This window comes from Tiliqua scincoides, chromosome 7 (genome assembly GCF_035046505.1).
Source record: "Tiliqua scincoides isolate rTilSci1 chromosome 7, rTilSci1.hap2, whole genome shotgun sequence".
NCBI classification, from domain to species: Eukaryota; Metazoa; Chordata; class Lepidosauria; order Squamata; family Scincidae; genus Tiliqua; species Tiliqua scincoides.
Window position 1 is genome coordinate 14,049,353 of NC_089827.1, and position 17,202 is coordinate 14,066,554.

Here is a 17,202-nt window from a genome sequence, read left to right on the forward strand (position 1 = left end):
TATGTTATTACGCTCTGACATTTATAAGACAGTAATGAAGAACTACTATTAAATGCTTTTAGTGATCTTTGAGTTCTTTGCTTGTTGACTGGCAAAATGGTTAGCTTCTGTCAACACCTGTTTTATAGTAAAATTCCAAACAAATTCTTAAACATTGTTGGCAGTCTTTTAATCACTTTTCTTCATTGCCTAGTATTGTGTTCAGTAATTGTTCTCTCAGCAGTTGTGTAACCATATTTTCTGACCTGACTTTAAATTTTGATGCTTTTCTTCTGCCAAAAAGAATTAACTTCACAAAAATGGCTTTTGTTGAATGGGATTGTGTGCACCAGAGTATTGGTAATCTTACATGACTTCTTCAAGACTCAAATATCAACCAACAAGTTGTTATGGCCGGGTATTCCATGCTACAGGAAAGGAACAGAGTGGAACAATTTCTCAGGATGTCTATCTCAGTGTTTTTCAAACTCTGGGTAGAGACTCACTAGGTGGGTCAAGAGCCAATTTCAGGTGGGTCCCCATTCATTTCAATATTTAATTTTTAATATATTAGACTTGATGCTACCATGGTATGTGACTACATTTAGGGAAATGTTACAAACCTGTACTTTTAGCAAGTGACTATGTATATTCTTTTAACAATGATAGTAAATGGGACTTACTCCTGGGTTAGTGTGGGTAGCATTGCAGCCTAGGATTGCTAAAAATTTTCCTGCTTGATGATGTCACTTCCAGTCATGACATCACTTCCGGTGAGTCCTGACAGATTCTCATTCTAAAAAGTGGGTCCCGGTACTAAATGTGTGAGAACCACTGGTCTATCTGACAAGACACTATGGCTTTTGAAAAGCATAGTAAGTTCTTGCAGGGGAGGGGAGGGAGGCAGCGGAGGTGGGGGAAGGCAGTGACACGATCCCCAGGATCTCCAGGGGGTGCAGGGAGCCCTGTGAGAGTGCCTGCAGGGCTCCCCAGCTGGTTTGAAGTGAAAGTAGAGCGAACACACTCCACTTCCGCAAAACTGGGGCTCCCCACACCCCGGGGTAGCTGCTGCAGGGACTGGTGAGTACATCCCACTCCCTGCAGCCCCATTAGCGACGTGATCCCCAGGATTGCATTGCTGCCTTTCCCCCTACCTCTGCCCCTTAAGGTAGCAGAGACCAGGGCCCTCAGGCTTGGGCATCGCGATGCCCCAGTCTGAATACCACTGCACTATGGGGAAAGATAGTTTTGTTCATCTGAAAATAACAGCCAGGCCTTATTAATCTCATTAATCTTTTCCTACTGTGTACAAGGTGGCATTTGGAAAATTCTAAACATCTTAGAGAAGAGAAGCTTAATTACATTTATTTCCAAAACACTGACTACTGGTTGAACAAAAATTAATGGACAAAAACCTTTCATGATTATAAGAAGAGACGGGAGAAAATGGCAATAACAAAATAAAAACACATAACACTCCTTTCTGCACTTCTCATCTATGTAAAAAACAAAAAGAAACAAGAAAACTAAAATTTGTGAAAAAATAAAACTGTTTTATTTGGTTTTTATATATACATTATTTAATGGCGGTACATGAGTAATGACTCGCTGTAACAGCTGACACTATGCCACCTCTGCCACCTAGTATCATTTAAAAAGCAATTATAATGTATAATTATAATGTAAATTTGGAATTAAAAAACCCATAACATTACTTTCTTCACTGCTAACCTTGGAAAATACCAAAACACATGAAAAAATAAAACCATTCCCTTTCACCTCTAGCTATAAGTTATATTTGGTAAGTTACTCTTTACTTCACTCCAAATCCTTTCCATTATTTAAAAAAAAATGAAGTAAAATGACTGTGTTTTTGGTCTTAATCCTCTTAATAAATGCCTCAGCACATCTGTGGTTTTTTTTGGTATTTATTTATTTTAATTTATTTATTTATTTATTTAAAAAACTATGAAGGCATCACTTAAACTGGTTTCTGAACCTAAGTTAGAGTTTACCTAATATGCTGAGAACCTCTTCAAATTTGTCACAAGTGTATTGTAGAAATACACACTATTAGATTTGGGTAGTATCCTTTATGAATATTTCATTTCAGTACAGAATACTTGCATTAGCTCTATTAACAAGTGCCACAGTGCTTCAAGCCAGAACCCACCACATTCTTACACAAATTAGACTAAGAGCGAGGCCTTGAAAACTACCGCCATTAGTCCTGTCGTCCCTTATCAAATTAATGGATTGGAAAAAAAAGTCATTCTTTTGGGTCTAAAAAGTTGAAGTTGAATTGAAAGAAAAGGTTTTTAATTAAAATCGGACTTTGCAGTGTGATCATGGAAAGGGACTGAGGGGACTAATGTAAAGAAACACACACTTTAATACTACTGAAAAAACATAGTACTGTTTCAGGCAGAAGCTGATGTTTGCATAACTGAAATTTTGCACTGATGTGTTGGCTCAATCCTATCCAACTTTCCAGTGCCAATGCAGCCATGATGCAGCCCCAAGGTAAGGGAATAAACATTCCTTTAACTTGAGGAAGCCTCTGTGACCCCCCCCCCTCCACTGCAGGGTGAAGTGCATGTCCCTTTGGCATGGCTGCATCTGTGCTGGAAATTTACACAGGATCGTGCCCTGTAACACATAAATGCAAGAAGTGCTTTCAAATGGCATTCCTATTGGGTGTGAGCAGTCCACCAGATGAGGGCAGGTGTAATCCAAGACAGGTATTACTTATAGAGCATTGGTTCCCAAACAGTGACTTGGGATTCACTGGTGGGTCATAACCTGGTTTTTGGTGGGTTGCCAAAGGTTGATGGAAAGATCAGATAACTAAAAGCCCTGAGGCTATTCAAAAATTAGCTGCTAATTTAACCTGCAAAGAGCTCTGCTCCTGCAGTTTGTAAGTATGTGTAAAGAGAGGGAGAGAAATGTTTGAGGGTCTTTTTCTGGTTATTATTATTTATAAATAAATTAAATATCTCTTTCTAGATATCTTTTTTTTTTTTAAGTCTGGTAAACCTAGGTGGATCCCAATAGAGTGCCATTTTAAAAAGTAGGCCCTGGCACTAAAAAGATTGGGAACCATTGGGTTTACCAAGCACCTGAAATGGCAAGATGCACACGGAGAAAGGACATGACTTTGGAACGCCTAAGTTAGAAGAGAGAAACTAGAGAGTACATTGCAGCATCTTCTTGGCCCGAAAAAAGAATAATCAGGATTTTTTTTTTAAGCAGGTTACACAGCTGGGCAAAAACGGGAACAAGGATAAACGCACAACAGCATTCATGTTAATCAAAATGTTTTTACTGACTGTGGACCATAAACTGGAGACCTACAAAATAACTGAAAGCATTGAGCCAAGCATGACCATCACAAGACCCTGAAAGGATGGAAGTATTTATAAAAATTAGTTTTGCTTGGAGAGGAAAAGGCTTGAGCTAAGTTGGCTAAAACTCTTGGTATCAATTATGCTTAAAACAATATATGCAGTATGTAGTTTTATTTTCACATGGAATAATTTCCAGCAGCCCTATATAAATCCCACACGCAAACAGTAACCTCTTTAATCTACAAACAGAAATGGCATACATCAACCTTATTCTTTGATAACTAGTAAAAAAAAATCTCTAAACAGTACTCTTAAAAGTATATCCAAAAGCTGTTCTAAAACAAAGATATTAGAAAATTACATTTTATATTTTTAAGTTTAAACTATCCTATTGTAATGTGCTTTTGCATATATCCATTTTCCTATGCTAACTGCATTAAATTGCTGCTTTAAGGTTCACAATTATGATTCATAGATAACATTTGAATGCTATATATTTGCAACTTCTGCAACAGGACTTTGAACTGTTAGCTGCCCTGGGTATAAATATATTGGAGAAAGGCAGGATATAAATAATAGTGATAAAATGAATAAATAAATATGAAGGTAAATGTGATTTATGGTAAATATACAACATTGCACAGAGGTAGACATTTACACACATTATAAAAATATAGTTCTACTACAGTCATTATGTCACTGTGCATCTGTGCCTTGTTATTAGGCTGCTGTTCTAGATACCCTGTTGTATACCATTTGTAAACAGGCTCTCTGATGTTTCTGCCAATATCCTGGCAACAAAGCAGTGCAATTTCAAATGAGCTAATTAACTTAATTGTTGATGAAGCATGAAGCAGTTCATTCACCCTGTTAGCTGCACCATGACAACATAACAGCCTCAGCTTGTGAAGTTACTCATCTATATAAACCTATCTATAACTTTCCATTAGGATTCCTTGTATGCTGAAGCCCTGCATAACTGTTCTATCAAAGATCACTCCATATGGGCTCAACCCTCTCACCGTACACAGAATGAAAATGTGAGATATTTACACAAACTTTGCAAAATGTTACCTTCATCACAACTAGGCTGGTTCATTTTAATTTTAAAAAGTATATCCCATCAATTCACAGTTCTACAAATTTTGTGAACATATGCAGGGCACATTTTGACAAAATGTCCTGGCAATCATCTCTTTCTTTCTTGATAGTAGCCTGCACAATTTGTAGCATGAAAATGTCATTTGAAACATGGGGAAAATTTCAAAAATGCCCTGCAATGCGACATGTGTAAGGTGTGATTTGAAGGAAAAAAGAAATTCCCCATTGCTCAGTGCAACTTCTCCCATGCATGTAGAGCATGGTTGGGCTAGGGCTACCGGCTGTAGCTCTGAGAGTCCAGCTCTGTGCAGAATCGAAGCCCCAGCTAGCCTGATACAGGGGCTACTTGCACCCATGAGATCTTTAATCTCTGACCAACTGTGGCTGGTGTGATAGTTTTAACCTGGATAGTGATACTCTAGCAATCTATCAATTGCACCAGTGGTTCCCAAACTCATCCGGATCACAAAGCCTCCACAGCCTTTCAGGCTCAGCCAGGTGCTGCCATCTTGGATCTCACAAAATCTCACAAGATCCAAGGTGGTGGTACCCAACTCTCGCAAGATTTGAATACTACCATATTGGCTCTTGTGAGATTTTGTGGGATGTGGGGAACACATAGGTGGTGACTGGGGACATCCTAAGGCAGGGGTGTCAAACCCGTTTCATACCAAGGGCCGAACAGCATTCATGGTGCCTGCTGGGGGCTGGAAGTGATGTCATTAGGCAGGAAATGATGTCATTAATCAGGTCATAAACAAAAATAAACATTTTTTTCCACTTAGGAACTCATTAGCTGCAAATGACAGAAGAGAAAAATACACAAATCTTGATCATGTTTCAAGTTATGGGAGGGCCCAATTTTCATGTGGGCAGTCCTTACAGCAGTAACATCTCAGCACTACTCAGCAGCTGAGAGCCTGAGGGCCGGATAAAAAGCTTCCGCGGACTGCATCCGGCCCCCGGGCCTTATGTTTGACACCCCTGTCCTAAGGTATCACGATACACACTTTGGGAACCCCTGAATTACATTATTATAATGTGTTGCATATGGGAATGTCTAGGAAAATCATTTATACATTTTGGTTATTTTAAAATACAGCGGCTAGGCTGCCACCTGGGACCAGCCAATGGCAGCACATCTTGCAAGTTCTGAAGCACCTTCATTGCCTCTTGGTACATCTCTGGATAGAATTCAAAAATAAACTGGTACATGTTGTTAAAGCTGTAGATTACTTGGGGCATGGGTATCTGAAATAATGTATTCGTAGCTCCCCTATAAACAAGGGCTTTTCCACTGATTTCAATGTCAGGAAAGATCTGCATATAAAACCCCATTGCACAAACAGAGTTGTCTTCAAATGAAGTAAATGGAGATCCTGTTTCGCTGGGGCTCAGTAAATCCACTGGAGCTTCCAGAGAACATAAAATAAGGACCATGAGGCAAATCAGTACCTCTTCCATTGAATCACTGAGCTTGCTCATGAAAAGGTCTTCTTATGAGTGTAAATTATTATTGTTAAAGATGGGTTAGACAGGAACATTTGTTTCTCTAACACATCCATTTAGCATACACCTCTATGTTTAAAGAAGCATAATTTAAAACACAGTTGCATATATCTTTGCTACCAAATATATAACCAAATGGCTCGTGCAGGGCTCTGCAAGTAGACAGGCAGCTCAGCTGGCTATGGGCAGACAGAGATTACCTGCCTCTGCCGATCTGCTCCTCAAAGTGGTCATTTCCCCTGGCCTCACAATGGGTCTGCATTGTGCAACAGAAAGGTCTGAATACATGTTTTACGTGAGCAAAAGGATAACTCTTCAACCCTCTATAGCTGGCCTTGATTACTTGGTTCTTTGGGATGGCATAGTGGTTTGGGAGTTAGACCTGGAAGATCCAGGTTCAAATCCCTGCTCAGCCATGAAGCTTCCTGGATGACCGTGGGCCAGTCACTATACCTACCTCACAGGGTTGTTGTAAGGACAAAAGGAGAGGAAGAACTATGAACACCACCCAAAGCTTCTTGGAGGAAGGGCGGTATAAAAATGTGAAAAATAAACCAATAACATCAGCTATATGTATATAGCTGAAACTTGCTACCTTTGTTTACTCAATTCCCTTTGTCCCATAATTTTAAAAAAACAAAAACCACCTACTTTAAAAACTGTCCAAAATCTTCACAAATACTTTCACATCCAGGCCATTTGCAAACTCCATGGCCGTAGAGAGTGTGAGAAGCTCCGGTCTCCTCATGTGATGAGCTGTGGTAAAAAAATAGAGCATCAGTTTAATCTCCAATCATAATAGTTGTAGGCTGCTAGTAACCGTCAGGTTATGATCAGTGACGAACAGGTCAAAACAGGTCAGTTCAGCTCAGGGCGGTCAGAAAAATCTAATCGTCCTGCTGAACAGTTCAACTGCCAAGGCTAGATGATGTTCTAATTAGAGAAGAAATAGAGCCAAAGATGACTGTTAATAAAAGATGAAAAAATGATGGTATTATACAGCATGCTAATTTTGCCATATGACCGTGGTATGACATTTTACTTCTAAATAAAAAATACACCCAGAAAGGATCAGTTAGGCAAGAAAAATATTTAAGATGGCCAGCAGAGCCTTATAAAGGTTTCTCTCCGTGGTTTTAAATTTGTATTACTCAAATTAATACAGTTTGCAGCCTTGACTAATGTTTTTTATCCCAGGGCACTGTTTTCACAAGTTGCTTGATGCTGTGTATCCAAACCACCATATGTTTGATTCCATGTTTGGAAAAAGTCCATCACTTAGGTAATTATCACTGACACTTTCTTTTTTTCTTCCACAGTGGTGCTGTGCTCTAGAAAAATCAACCACCTATTCAGAGTAACTAACTAACTAACCTTAATTGAAAAGCCAAATGACAAGTACCTCTAGATCAGTGGTTCCCAAACCCCTACAGGTGAGTTAGGAACCAGGTAAATATTTGTGTGGGCAGGGAGGGGGCAGCAATCAGTGATCACAGTACTGCTACTACCAAGGGACTTATTTCTTACCTTTGGGGCAGAGCTAATCTCCTGCAGGGTCCTGGAGGCTTGCAGCCCCCTCCGATGTCCTCTAATGTTTCTGTAAACAGTCCAGAAGTCCCACTTCTGTTTTCAGAAATAGCTGCTGATTGTAGATAAGAATTGTTTACAGAAGTTTACACAATGGAGGAGGCTGCAAGCCTCCAGAACTCTGCAGGAGGTCAGCTCTGTCCCCAGGGTAAGAAATAAGCCCCCTGGCAGTGGCAGCGCTATGATTTCTGCAGTTCTGTCGCTGCCATCATCATGACCCATCAGTTAGGGAACCACTGCTCTAACCACTGCTCTATTTATCAATGCCTTATGATAAATAGTCTATAATACACCAAGAATGAATGAAAACTATTAAAGCAGATACCTTGAAGATTCTGTATGGCAGAAGCCTTAAAGGTTTTTTTTTTTTGGGGGGGGGGGGAGTATTTTTTTGTTTTTATTTTTGTAAAGGAGCTTATATTAAAGTTAATTCCACATATAGACGGGCTCTTTTATCTGCTGGTTTGGAACCCATGTATTTGACTCCTCGCCGGTGGCCTCTCTGGGCCTCAGAACACCTGCATACATAATCAGAAGATACTTCCGGTCATGTCCAGAGGTCAACTGAAGGCCCTGACCCACGTATTTGGTTATCCATGAGCTTTGGCATCCACAGGGTTTCTGGAAATGGAAACCACATGGATGTCGAGGGTGGACTATAAACAATTCTACTGAACGTGGTATTGAGAGTAGTAACTTTGCCAAGCTTAAAGAGAGTGATAACTTTGATCCATGAACTCTAAATAAGTCTTCAGCAAAACCTCCAAAAGTTGATGTATTTGCTAGGAATTATGGGTTCTAGCACTTCTAGAGCTTCCACTGTTAGAAGTTTCCTCTAGAAATGAAAGCTTCCTCCATGAACAGAAGGAATGTTTCACCTGTGCAAGAAGCCCAAGTAGAACACTCCTTCTCATGGAGGGAACTTCCATTTATGGAGGGTGTGCTCAACAGCGGAGGCATTAAGCAGTTCCTTAAACTACTTTTTATTCACAAATAACAGGGCTTCCAATCCAGCTAATGGTAGTTAAGAAAATAAGGAGATTCCTACTGGATCAGGCTAAGGGCCCATCTAACCCAGCTTCCTGTATCTCATAGTGGCCCACCAGATGCCGCAGGGAGCACTCAAGGCAATGCATTCTGTTGTCACTCCCTTGCACCTGGCACTTAGAGAGAGGCTACCTCTAAAATCTTGAGGTTGCACATAGTCATCATGGCTTGTAACGTGCAATACACTTTTACTCCGTCTGTCCTATTCTTGTTTAAAGAAATCTAAGCCAGGGGACATCACCACATACTGTGGCAAGGAGTTCCAAAGATTAATTACGTGCTGGGTAAAGAACTATTTCCTTTTCTTTGTTCTAACTCTCCCACCAGCCAACTCTACTTAAGGCAAACATTGCACCCCTAAGCATGATTACTGAGAAGTGAGTTCAATGGGACTTTCTGCCTAGCAAGTGTACATATGAATGCAATTTAAGTCCCACTGAATTTCGTAGCAGCCCACTGAGCACTGTGATGTCCTTTCATTTCAGTATGGCTTATGCAAATGCCCCACTTGCAACTTTATTTTCAAAGTGAAAGAAGTTTGCACAGCAGTGATATTAGGTGAATAGCCTCCTCTGTGTTCACCACTGGGACACATGCTATGTGGGACATGTTCCAGCCCAATGTGTAGATCCCAGAACTCCAACTGGTACGGTTTTGATTAATTTCATTTCCCTACACTGATTTGTACCTATTTTCTGCATCAAAGAGACAAATTCAAAGGAATTTGTTGCATTTGATGATGACGTTATTTCTTTAGCGCATGAACCACAAGGATGACCAATGTACTTTTATGTCAAGATGAAAAACCAAAACGTTTAATCTTATTACCTGTCTCGTCTTGCATTTAGAACTGATGACTGTCCATTCACTATGGAATGATGAGTTATTGGTGGTGATGCTTTGGAAGTGTTGGAGGAGGTAGTAGAAGAGGAATTGTTAGTAGTGAGGTCTAGCCCTCCATGCTTAATACCATTGTCGTCCATACTGTGAACTCCAGTAACTTCTTTCCATAATTGCTGAATCTCAGCAGGACTTAAGCCAGCTATAAAATGAAAGAGAGCTTCACTAATATGAAGCAAAGCACGAAAGTTCATGTAATGAGCTCAGTGTTATTAATGGATTGATGCCAACAATAAAGGTGATGCTGCTTTTTCCAGCACAACCAACATGTCGTAAAACACAATTTCATTTTACCTCCGTTGGCATCGAGTCATTTTTGGCTGCTTTTTTCTCTTGGGTTGCAAACAGTCAATTAAAGGTCACCCGCTTACGTAACGTGTGCTCTCTTAAACCATTTGTTCAAGGATCAAAGGGAAACGACATACAACAACTGGCAACTACTGTTTGGGAAAATTAAAAAAAAAGGTATTGAAAGGAACTTTTTGATGAGATTTTCACTGCCTGTGGAATCAATTTCTTGATTCTGAAGTATTATGAAATGCATCCAAAGTTCACCAAGTCCTTTAGAAGCACTGCTGTACCAAAATGTAATAGCCCATTCTGAGAAACAGAAAAATAGATCAGGCTGCAACAAAGATCAAGTATTAATCAACTCCTTACAGGGGGAAAAATATTATCTCAGCGGAACAAGCTGATGCCACACTGGATTGCACGGGATTTAAACCCAGGAACAAATTTCATCTAATATACTATAATTAGCTGAGGCAAATATTGAGCTACACATTAGTTGACCTTGCTAAATTTTAAAAATTGCTATAAGCAAGCCATTTCTGGAAAAATAAAGGCTAGTCAACTTGCCACCAGTGGCGTAGCTGGGGGGCGATGGTAAATACTGCAGGTGCCACAATGCACTGTGTAAGTGGCCTCTCCCACTCCCCATGGGAGTCATTCTGGGCAGTGACAGCTATATGCAGGAGATGGAGTTTGATTCAGCGAGTGCCTGGGCTTTGCTGTTACTGCCTGGAGTGGCTAGGATGGCAAATGGAAGAGGTCGCTTATACGGCACACTGGCACCTGCAGTACTTATTATTTCACCCCCTATAGCTATGCTACTGATTGCCACTGCTTTACTGTACTTTTCAATTACACCAACTATTTTGAGTCACTTTTGAATTAACTGCAGTGATTTAAAACTCTTTGCTGTCTTCCTTTGAAAATCTTTCCTCCCCAATGAGGAAGAAGTGGGAGGATATGGCAACAGAGGTTCACAAGAAAATAGAATTTTGAGGGCTTAGGCAATGAATTATCTGAACCAAAATATATACCATTTTACCTGACTGAGGGCACAATCTTAACTCCAGGCTGCTCTGATCTGCGGCACTGATTTAGATGGCACAGATCAAAGTGTGGCTCTCCCCGGGGTAAGGGGAATATCGCGCTCTGCTGCGCCCGGGAATGGGGCTAAGATCCAGCATAACTGCCAGATCCTAGCCTGCCCTTCCCCACTTTGAAACCCCTCCTCCCTGCCTTCCCCAGACCCCACACTGGCTGAACTTACCTTCCTTCGCCACTGTGGAGGCTGGTTCTGGCCTCTGGGGGCTGGCGCACCTCCATGCACTGGTGCAGTTTTCTCCTAAGGAGGCACAAACGTGCTTTATGGCACATTTGTGACCCTCCCAGGTCGGCACAAGGGATTTGCACCAGCTAAGTGCATCCTTAGAATTGCGCTCTAAGGTGATCAGCTGATCAACATAGTTTTTACTACAGATCATTAAAATGGCTTAAAAAATGGAAGTGCTATGGTTTCCTCTATCTTTGACTAGACTACCAAAGAAAAAATATTTTATATTTGCTAATATTATATTAATTGGGGAGAAGGATTTTCTTATACACAATGAAGTTCATGTTAATGTTTCCAAATACTGTCAATAATGTAAAAATGATGTAGCTTAATTGTTTCAGTAGATCTCACTAACCTTGCCGTTCCTACTAAAATGAATGGTTAAACTTTTTGCGTATTCCCCCAGTATACCATGTTGCTTTTGAAGCCTGGCAGTGATTCTTGCACTGAAAACGTAATTTTATTGCATGGCATTGCATTGTGTGATAATTGTTAAATGTTTCATATGAATCTTAATATTCATGCAAAGGAGTATTTGAAAAAGCAAATTAAATAAGTTGACACTAATTATAAGTCTGAAAGTTAGAGAACTGATTGTCAAAGGAAATAAACAAGAATGCTATATGTATAAGATATAGTGGCCAAATGTATAGTTGGGAAAAAGAGCAACTTATTATGCAACAGCTGTACATGTCACACAAGGTAGGGTGCAAACAGCTAATTACATTAGAACAATACACTATTCCACTGTTTCTCAAACTGTGGTCGGGACCCAATGATGGGTCACGAGCCAATTTCAAGTGGGTCCCCATTCATTTCAATATTTATTTTTAATATATTAGACTTGATGCCAACATGGTACATGACTGCATTTGGGGAGAGCTGTACTTTTAACAGGCTACAATCTATATGCTTTAGACAACAATAGTCAGTGGGGCTTACTCCTGGGTAAGTGTGGATAGGATTGCAGCCTAGCATTGTTAAAATCTTTTCCTGCTTGATGATGCCACTTCCGGCCATGACATCACTTCCAGGTCAATGACATCATTTCTGGTGGGTCCCAACAGATTATCATTCTAAAAAGTGGGTCCTGGGCTAAAATGTTTGAGAACCACTGCACTATTCTCTTGCTGCATCTACCACTACATTATACCAGATTCAACTTTATTAGAAAGATATATTTTACTAGTCAAAGTTGGATTTTACTGTACCTCACTCTCTCTTGCCTTATCCTTAAGGAACTGTAAGCCTAAAATGTTTATCTGCAAACATTTGCTATCCATTCGTCACTGGGTCTCCTTTCAAGACCACCTTATATCTGAAACAGAGATTGGAGACTGTTTTCATCCAGGATATGCACCGCCTGTTCTGATTCATCCAATGGGCCTCTCCCACTATCACCACCAGATGTATATGCTCTCTCAGAATGCCCTGGCTGATATATTCACTGGGGCTGGTCACATCCTCATGTGACATGGAGCTTGGTTGCCTTTTCTTCTCTCCATCAAACAGATAACACTTGCTAATTGGGCAAAGAAGCATCTTATAAAGTGGTTCCCCTCTTACATTTAGCAGGGGGAGAGAAGCTATCCATCTTCACCCCAGCATGGCGTATTTTCCAGTGGCTGTTGCTGGTATCTCTTCGCATTTTTTTTGAAAGATTGTGAGCCCTTTTGGGACAGAGTACCATTTGATTTATTTTACTACGTAAACTGCTTTGTGAACTACTCTTGTTGAAATGCAGTATATAAATATTCTTAACAACATCATCATTTCACATGAGCTGGGCACTCCATGTGAACAACCCACAGTGCAGAGGTATAGTTCAAGAAATTTATACCCTTGAAAAATGTGCCTGCTGGAGGCAACTTGAAATCCTGAAACTGACCTGTTAAAGACAGCACTTTCAGGATTTCAAATCTGAACCAGTATAACAATGGACACTATTCTGTTTATTGATGTGGCTTGAGGATCAGAGGAACATACTTTAATGGGTTAAATACAGGCTCGTGCTAACTTGTTCTTTTTCTTCCCTACCTATCCAGTAACTAATATGTGGAGAATCCAAGAGTTGGAAGCTTTATAGTTGCATGCATTTTTTTTTTTCCTATGCTGGAGTTTAAATTGTACATGAAGACCCTTCGCATGAAAGTCCATGTGAATCAGATGAGCTGTTGGATGAATATGGCTGAGTTGCTGCTAGCAAAGAAGCATATACAAGTTGGACCTTATCATTCATGAATATTTATCCATGGATTTGACTCAATACTGGTCCCCTGACCTGCACTGAGGCCCTGCATTGACCTGAAGCCTCAGAGCTATGCTCTCCAGTCACATCTGGAGAGTATTCTGAGGCCTCCAGAAGACTGCTTTTCCTTTCTTTTGGAAAAAAAAAGAGAAGTGCTTTTCTAAGGCCTTTTGAAAGCCTTAGAAGGCATTCTGAGGCCTGGGGAGGTATCCCTTGGCCTTAGAACATCCTTTGGAGATTTAGCATGCCCTGACTCATGGATTTGTTTATCCATGGGTTTTGACATCCGTGGGGTTCCAGGAACGGAACTCCCACGGATGCTGAGGCATGACTGTAGGTCACTATTTGCCCATTCCAGCTTTTGAAATACAGAATTACCTGCACAAGTTAATTCTCTTGCCACAAGATAGCTAAGATAACTCTCAACTTCTGTTGCCTGGCTATCAGTATAACAAAAGGAGAAACACAATTGTTGGCTTCCCTAGTCTCTTTTCCTTGGGACTTTAAAGTAAGCCAACAATCCATGTAATTGCTTCCTTTCCCATTGATCCACCTGCCCCTGAGTCCAGGACAAAAAAGGCAACAACAGCTATGCACATTGTCTTTTATTTTGACCTAGCTACCCTTGGAGGATTTTAGCCCATCTCAAATTGATTTGAGGAGCATTTGAATAGATTCAGAAAACCACTTTTCCCAGCAGGTAGGCATTTATGTAGTTGATACATGGTGAACTATATGTAGAATTGTGAAGGAATTAAGTTAAAGGACAGTTCTCATATCATGATAATTTTAAATATTGCAAAAATATAATTTGCTAAGTGCACGGTGCATTGAACAATGTGCAGAAATGCAAGTCAGGTAGATCAGACTTTAGAAACCCCATAGAGAGAGGGTAGACTTTGGGATTGGCTAGTAAGTAGGCATGAAGATAACATAACATGTATGTTGAAGGTGCATTTTTTTTCTATAAGAAGTTTGGAGATAAGGTATATAAATACATTCAGCCCTTTCCATGGTTTTTCCACCCACAGATTTGACTCAACGCAGATGGCCACCGCAGATGAGAAGGGCCCTGCCAATCCTTTAAAAAAAGTAGCATCTCTTTAAATTTTGGTTTAAAGATAGCTTTTCTTACCATTGCAGAGCAACAGGCAGGCAGGTGATTAGAATGGTTATTTCCATGTTTAATCACTTCCATGTTGCATTCTTCCATGTCTCAGGGCCAAGAGAGGGGTTCCTGTCTCGGCATGACCCAAAAATAGATCTTCTAATCATCTGAGAGTGCCTGCCTGATGCTCTACAATGGTAGGACAAGCCATTTTTAAACCAAAATTTAAAGGGATGCTTAAAAAACATTTAGCATATTTCACTATCCATAGTTTTCAGCAACTGCAGGGGGTCTGGGAACGGAACCTGTATCTCTTGTCTGAGAGCTCTTTGGTAATTGAGGCAACTCAAGACTGGTTCCAATGAACTCTAAGGGTATCCCAGTTCACTGGGAGAATTGGGAAAACTGGATGCAAGATCTGCATAAGGTCAATGACGGTAAGTTTTATTACTGTTAATCTGAACTTAAAATAATTCTACTTTCAATGCACACAGAGCAAGCAAAACCTTTTACTCTTAGATTTCACTTTGGTTCCATTTTGTGGGGCAGTTTCAAACCATAGAAGAGCAATCATGATTAAGATGTTCAGATTGTGACTATTCCCTCCTGCCAAGCTTATTAAGCTATGTTTTCTATAGGCAGATACTGTATTTGAATATATGAAGCTGTCGTTGGCTTTCAAAGGAAACAGATAAGAAGTCATCCAAGCCCTAATAACTGATATCCTTTAGCTAGTGATATTGGGCACTGAAGAAGGAGCTTTCTACACGCAAGGCATGTGCCTTGCCACTGAGCCAGTGGTGCTGCTAGAGGGGTGTGGGTCGCACTGACTGATGCACATGGGGTGTGCGTGTGTGTGGTGTGGTGACATCACTACTGACCAAAACCTTTTAAATCTTGGTATTTTTTAATAAAACAATCATATTATATATCAATCGATGTGAAATGTCATGCAGAATGCAATGAAACAAACAGTGTTGAAATAGCTCTGTTCTAACAAAAGTAATAGCAAAAAAAACAAGGGTGGGACAATAGTATAGTGTTGCCCCACCCACTGCATGAGAGGAGGTCCATCATAGGGGAGTGCACTAGCCTCCTGCACTAGGTGATACAAAAACTTAGTTACGCCACTGCACTGAGCTATGGCTTCTCCTACAGAGAGGTCATGGTTCAGGATGTGGACTCACCTCCCAGCATTACAATCTCTGCGCATGAACTGGAGGTTGTCCATGACTTTGTGTACCTTGGCTCAATGATCTCCGACACTCTTTCTCTCGATACCGAGCTAAACAAACACGTCGGTAAAGCAGCTACCACGTTTTCCAGACTCACAAAGAGAGTCTGGTCCAACAAGAAGCTGACGGAACATACCAAGATCCAGGTCTACAGAGCTTGCGTCCTGAGTACACTTCTGTACTGCAGCGAGTCATGGACTCGCCGCTCACAACAGGAGAGGAAACTGAACGCATTCCACATGCGCTGCCTCCGACGCATTCTCGGCATCACCTGGCAGGACAAAGTTCCTAACAACACAGTCCTGGAACGTGCTGGAATCCCTAGCATGTATGCACTGCTGAAACAGAGATGCCTGCATTGGCTCGGTCATGTCGTGAGAATGGATGATGGCCGGATCCCAAAGGATCTCCTCTATGGAGAACTTGTGCAAGGAAAGCGCCCTACAGGTAGACCACAGCTGCGATACAAGGACATCTGCAAGAGGGATCTGAAGGCCTTAGGGATGGACCTCAACAAGTGGGAAACCCTGGCCTCTGAGCGGCCCGCTTGGAGGCAGGCTGTGCAGCATGGCCTTTCCCAGTTTGAAGAGACACTTGGCCAACAGTCTGAGGCAAAAAGGCAAAGAAGGAAGGCCCATAGCCAGGGAGACCGACCAGGGACAGACTGCACTTGCTCCTGGTGTGGAAGGGATTGTCACTCCCAGATTGGCCTTTTCAGCCACACTAGACGCTGTTCCAGAACCACCTTTCAGAGCGCGATACCATAGTCTTTCGAGACTGAAGGTTGCCAACTGATATACATCTAACCCACTGCATTTAGTGGGGCTTACCCCCAGGAAAGTGTGTATACGACTGAAGCCTTAGGGCCAGTCCTATCCAACTTTCCAGCACTGATGCAGCCATGCTAAGAGGGTATATGCTGTATCCTGAAGTGGGGAGGCAGCCATGGAGGCCTCCTCAAGGTAAGGAACATTTGGTCCCTTACTTCGAGACTGAAGGTTGCCAATATATAATTAGCATATGTGAATATCACGTAGGAAGCAGTACATATCTGGGAGGTGAAGATCACAGCAAATGTTCAGTCACTCCCACTACTGTAAGGGATCTCTTGCTCACAACTGCAGCTTAGCACTGTGTTTATGATCCAGAAGGTTGTGCACCCAAAGAGGAGATAACACATCAATGGTGGGCCTTCTGTCTGCCAGTCAGATAAATGGATGCAAGAGAGGCTTAGCACAAAGACCATGTAAATGTCCCATAGCACAATCTTATGCACACGTTGAAGTAAGCCCCACTGAATTAAATTTAACTTATTTCTGAATAATCACGTGGAGGATTGTACGGTTAGCAATGGAACTCTAATTTGGAGTCCTCCCACTTTCTTGGACTAACCTGTATAGGACATGTTAGAGTAAACAATACAACTCTTGGGTAAGCAGTTTCAAGATTTCCGCTGCTTTCTTCCTTGAGTTCATTTATGTTAAATTCAGCTGGTTACATTCACACAAAATCTGGTTTCC

General features: G+C 41.1%; 1 protein-coding gene across 13 annotated transcripts in view; it reads right to left on the minus strand.

Annotated features, from left to right (window-relative positions):
• FOXP2 (forkhead box P2) overlaps positions 1–17,202 on the minus strand; it is a 256,701-nt gene that overhangs the window by 60,633 nt on the left and 178,866 nt on the right. For all 13 annotated transcript variants that reach the window (XM_066634058.1, XM_066634057.1, XM_066634055.1 and 10 more), the window contains 2 exons: positions 9,399–9,612; positions 6,588–6,692 (listed from right to left, as the gene is read on the minus strand). In XM_066634058.1, the coding sequence (XP_066490155.1) occupies positions 6,588–6,692; positions 9,399–9,612 (319 nt within the window). The remainder of the gene's footprint in view (positions 1–6,587; positions 6,693–9,398; positions 9,613–17,202) is intronic.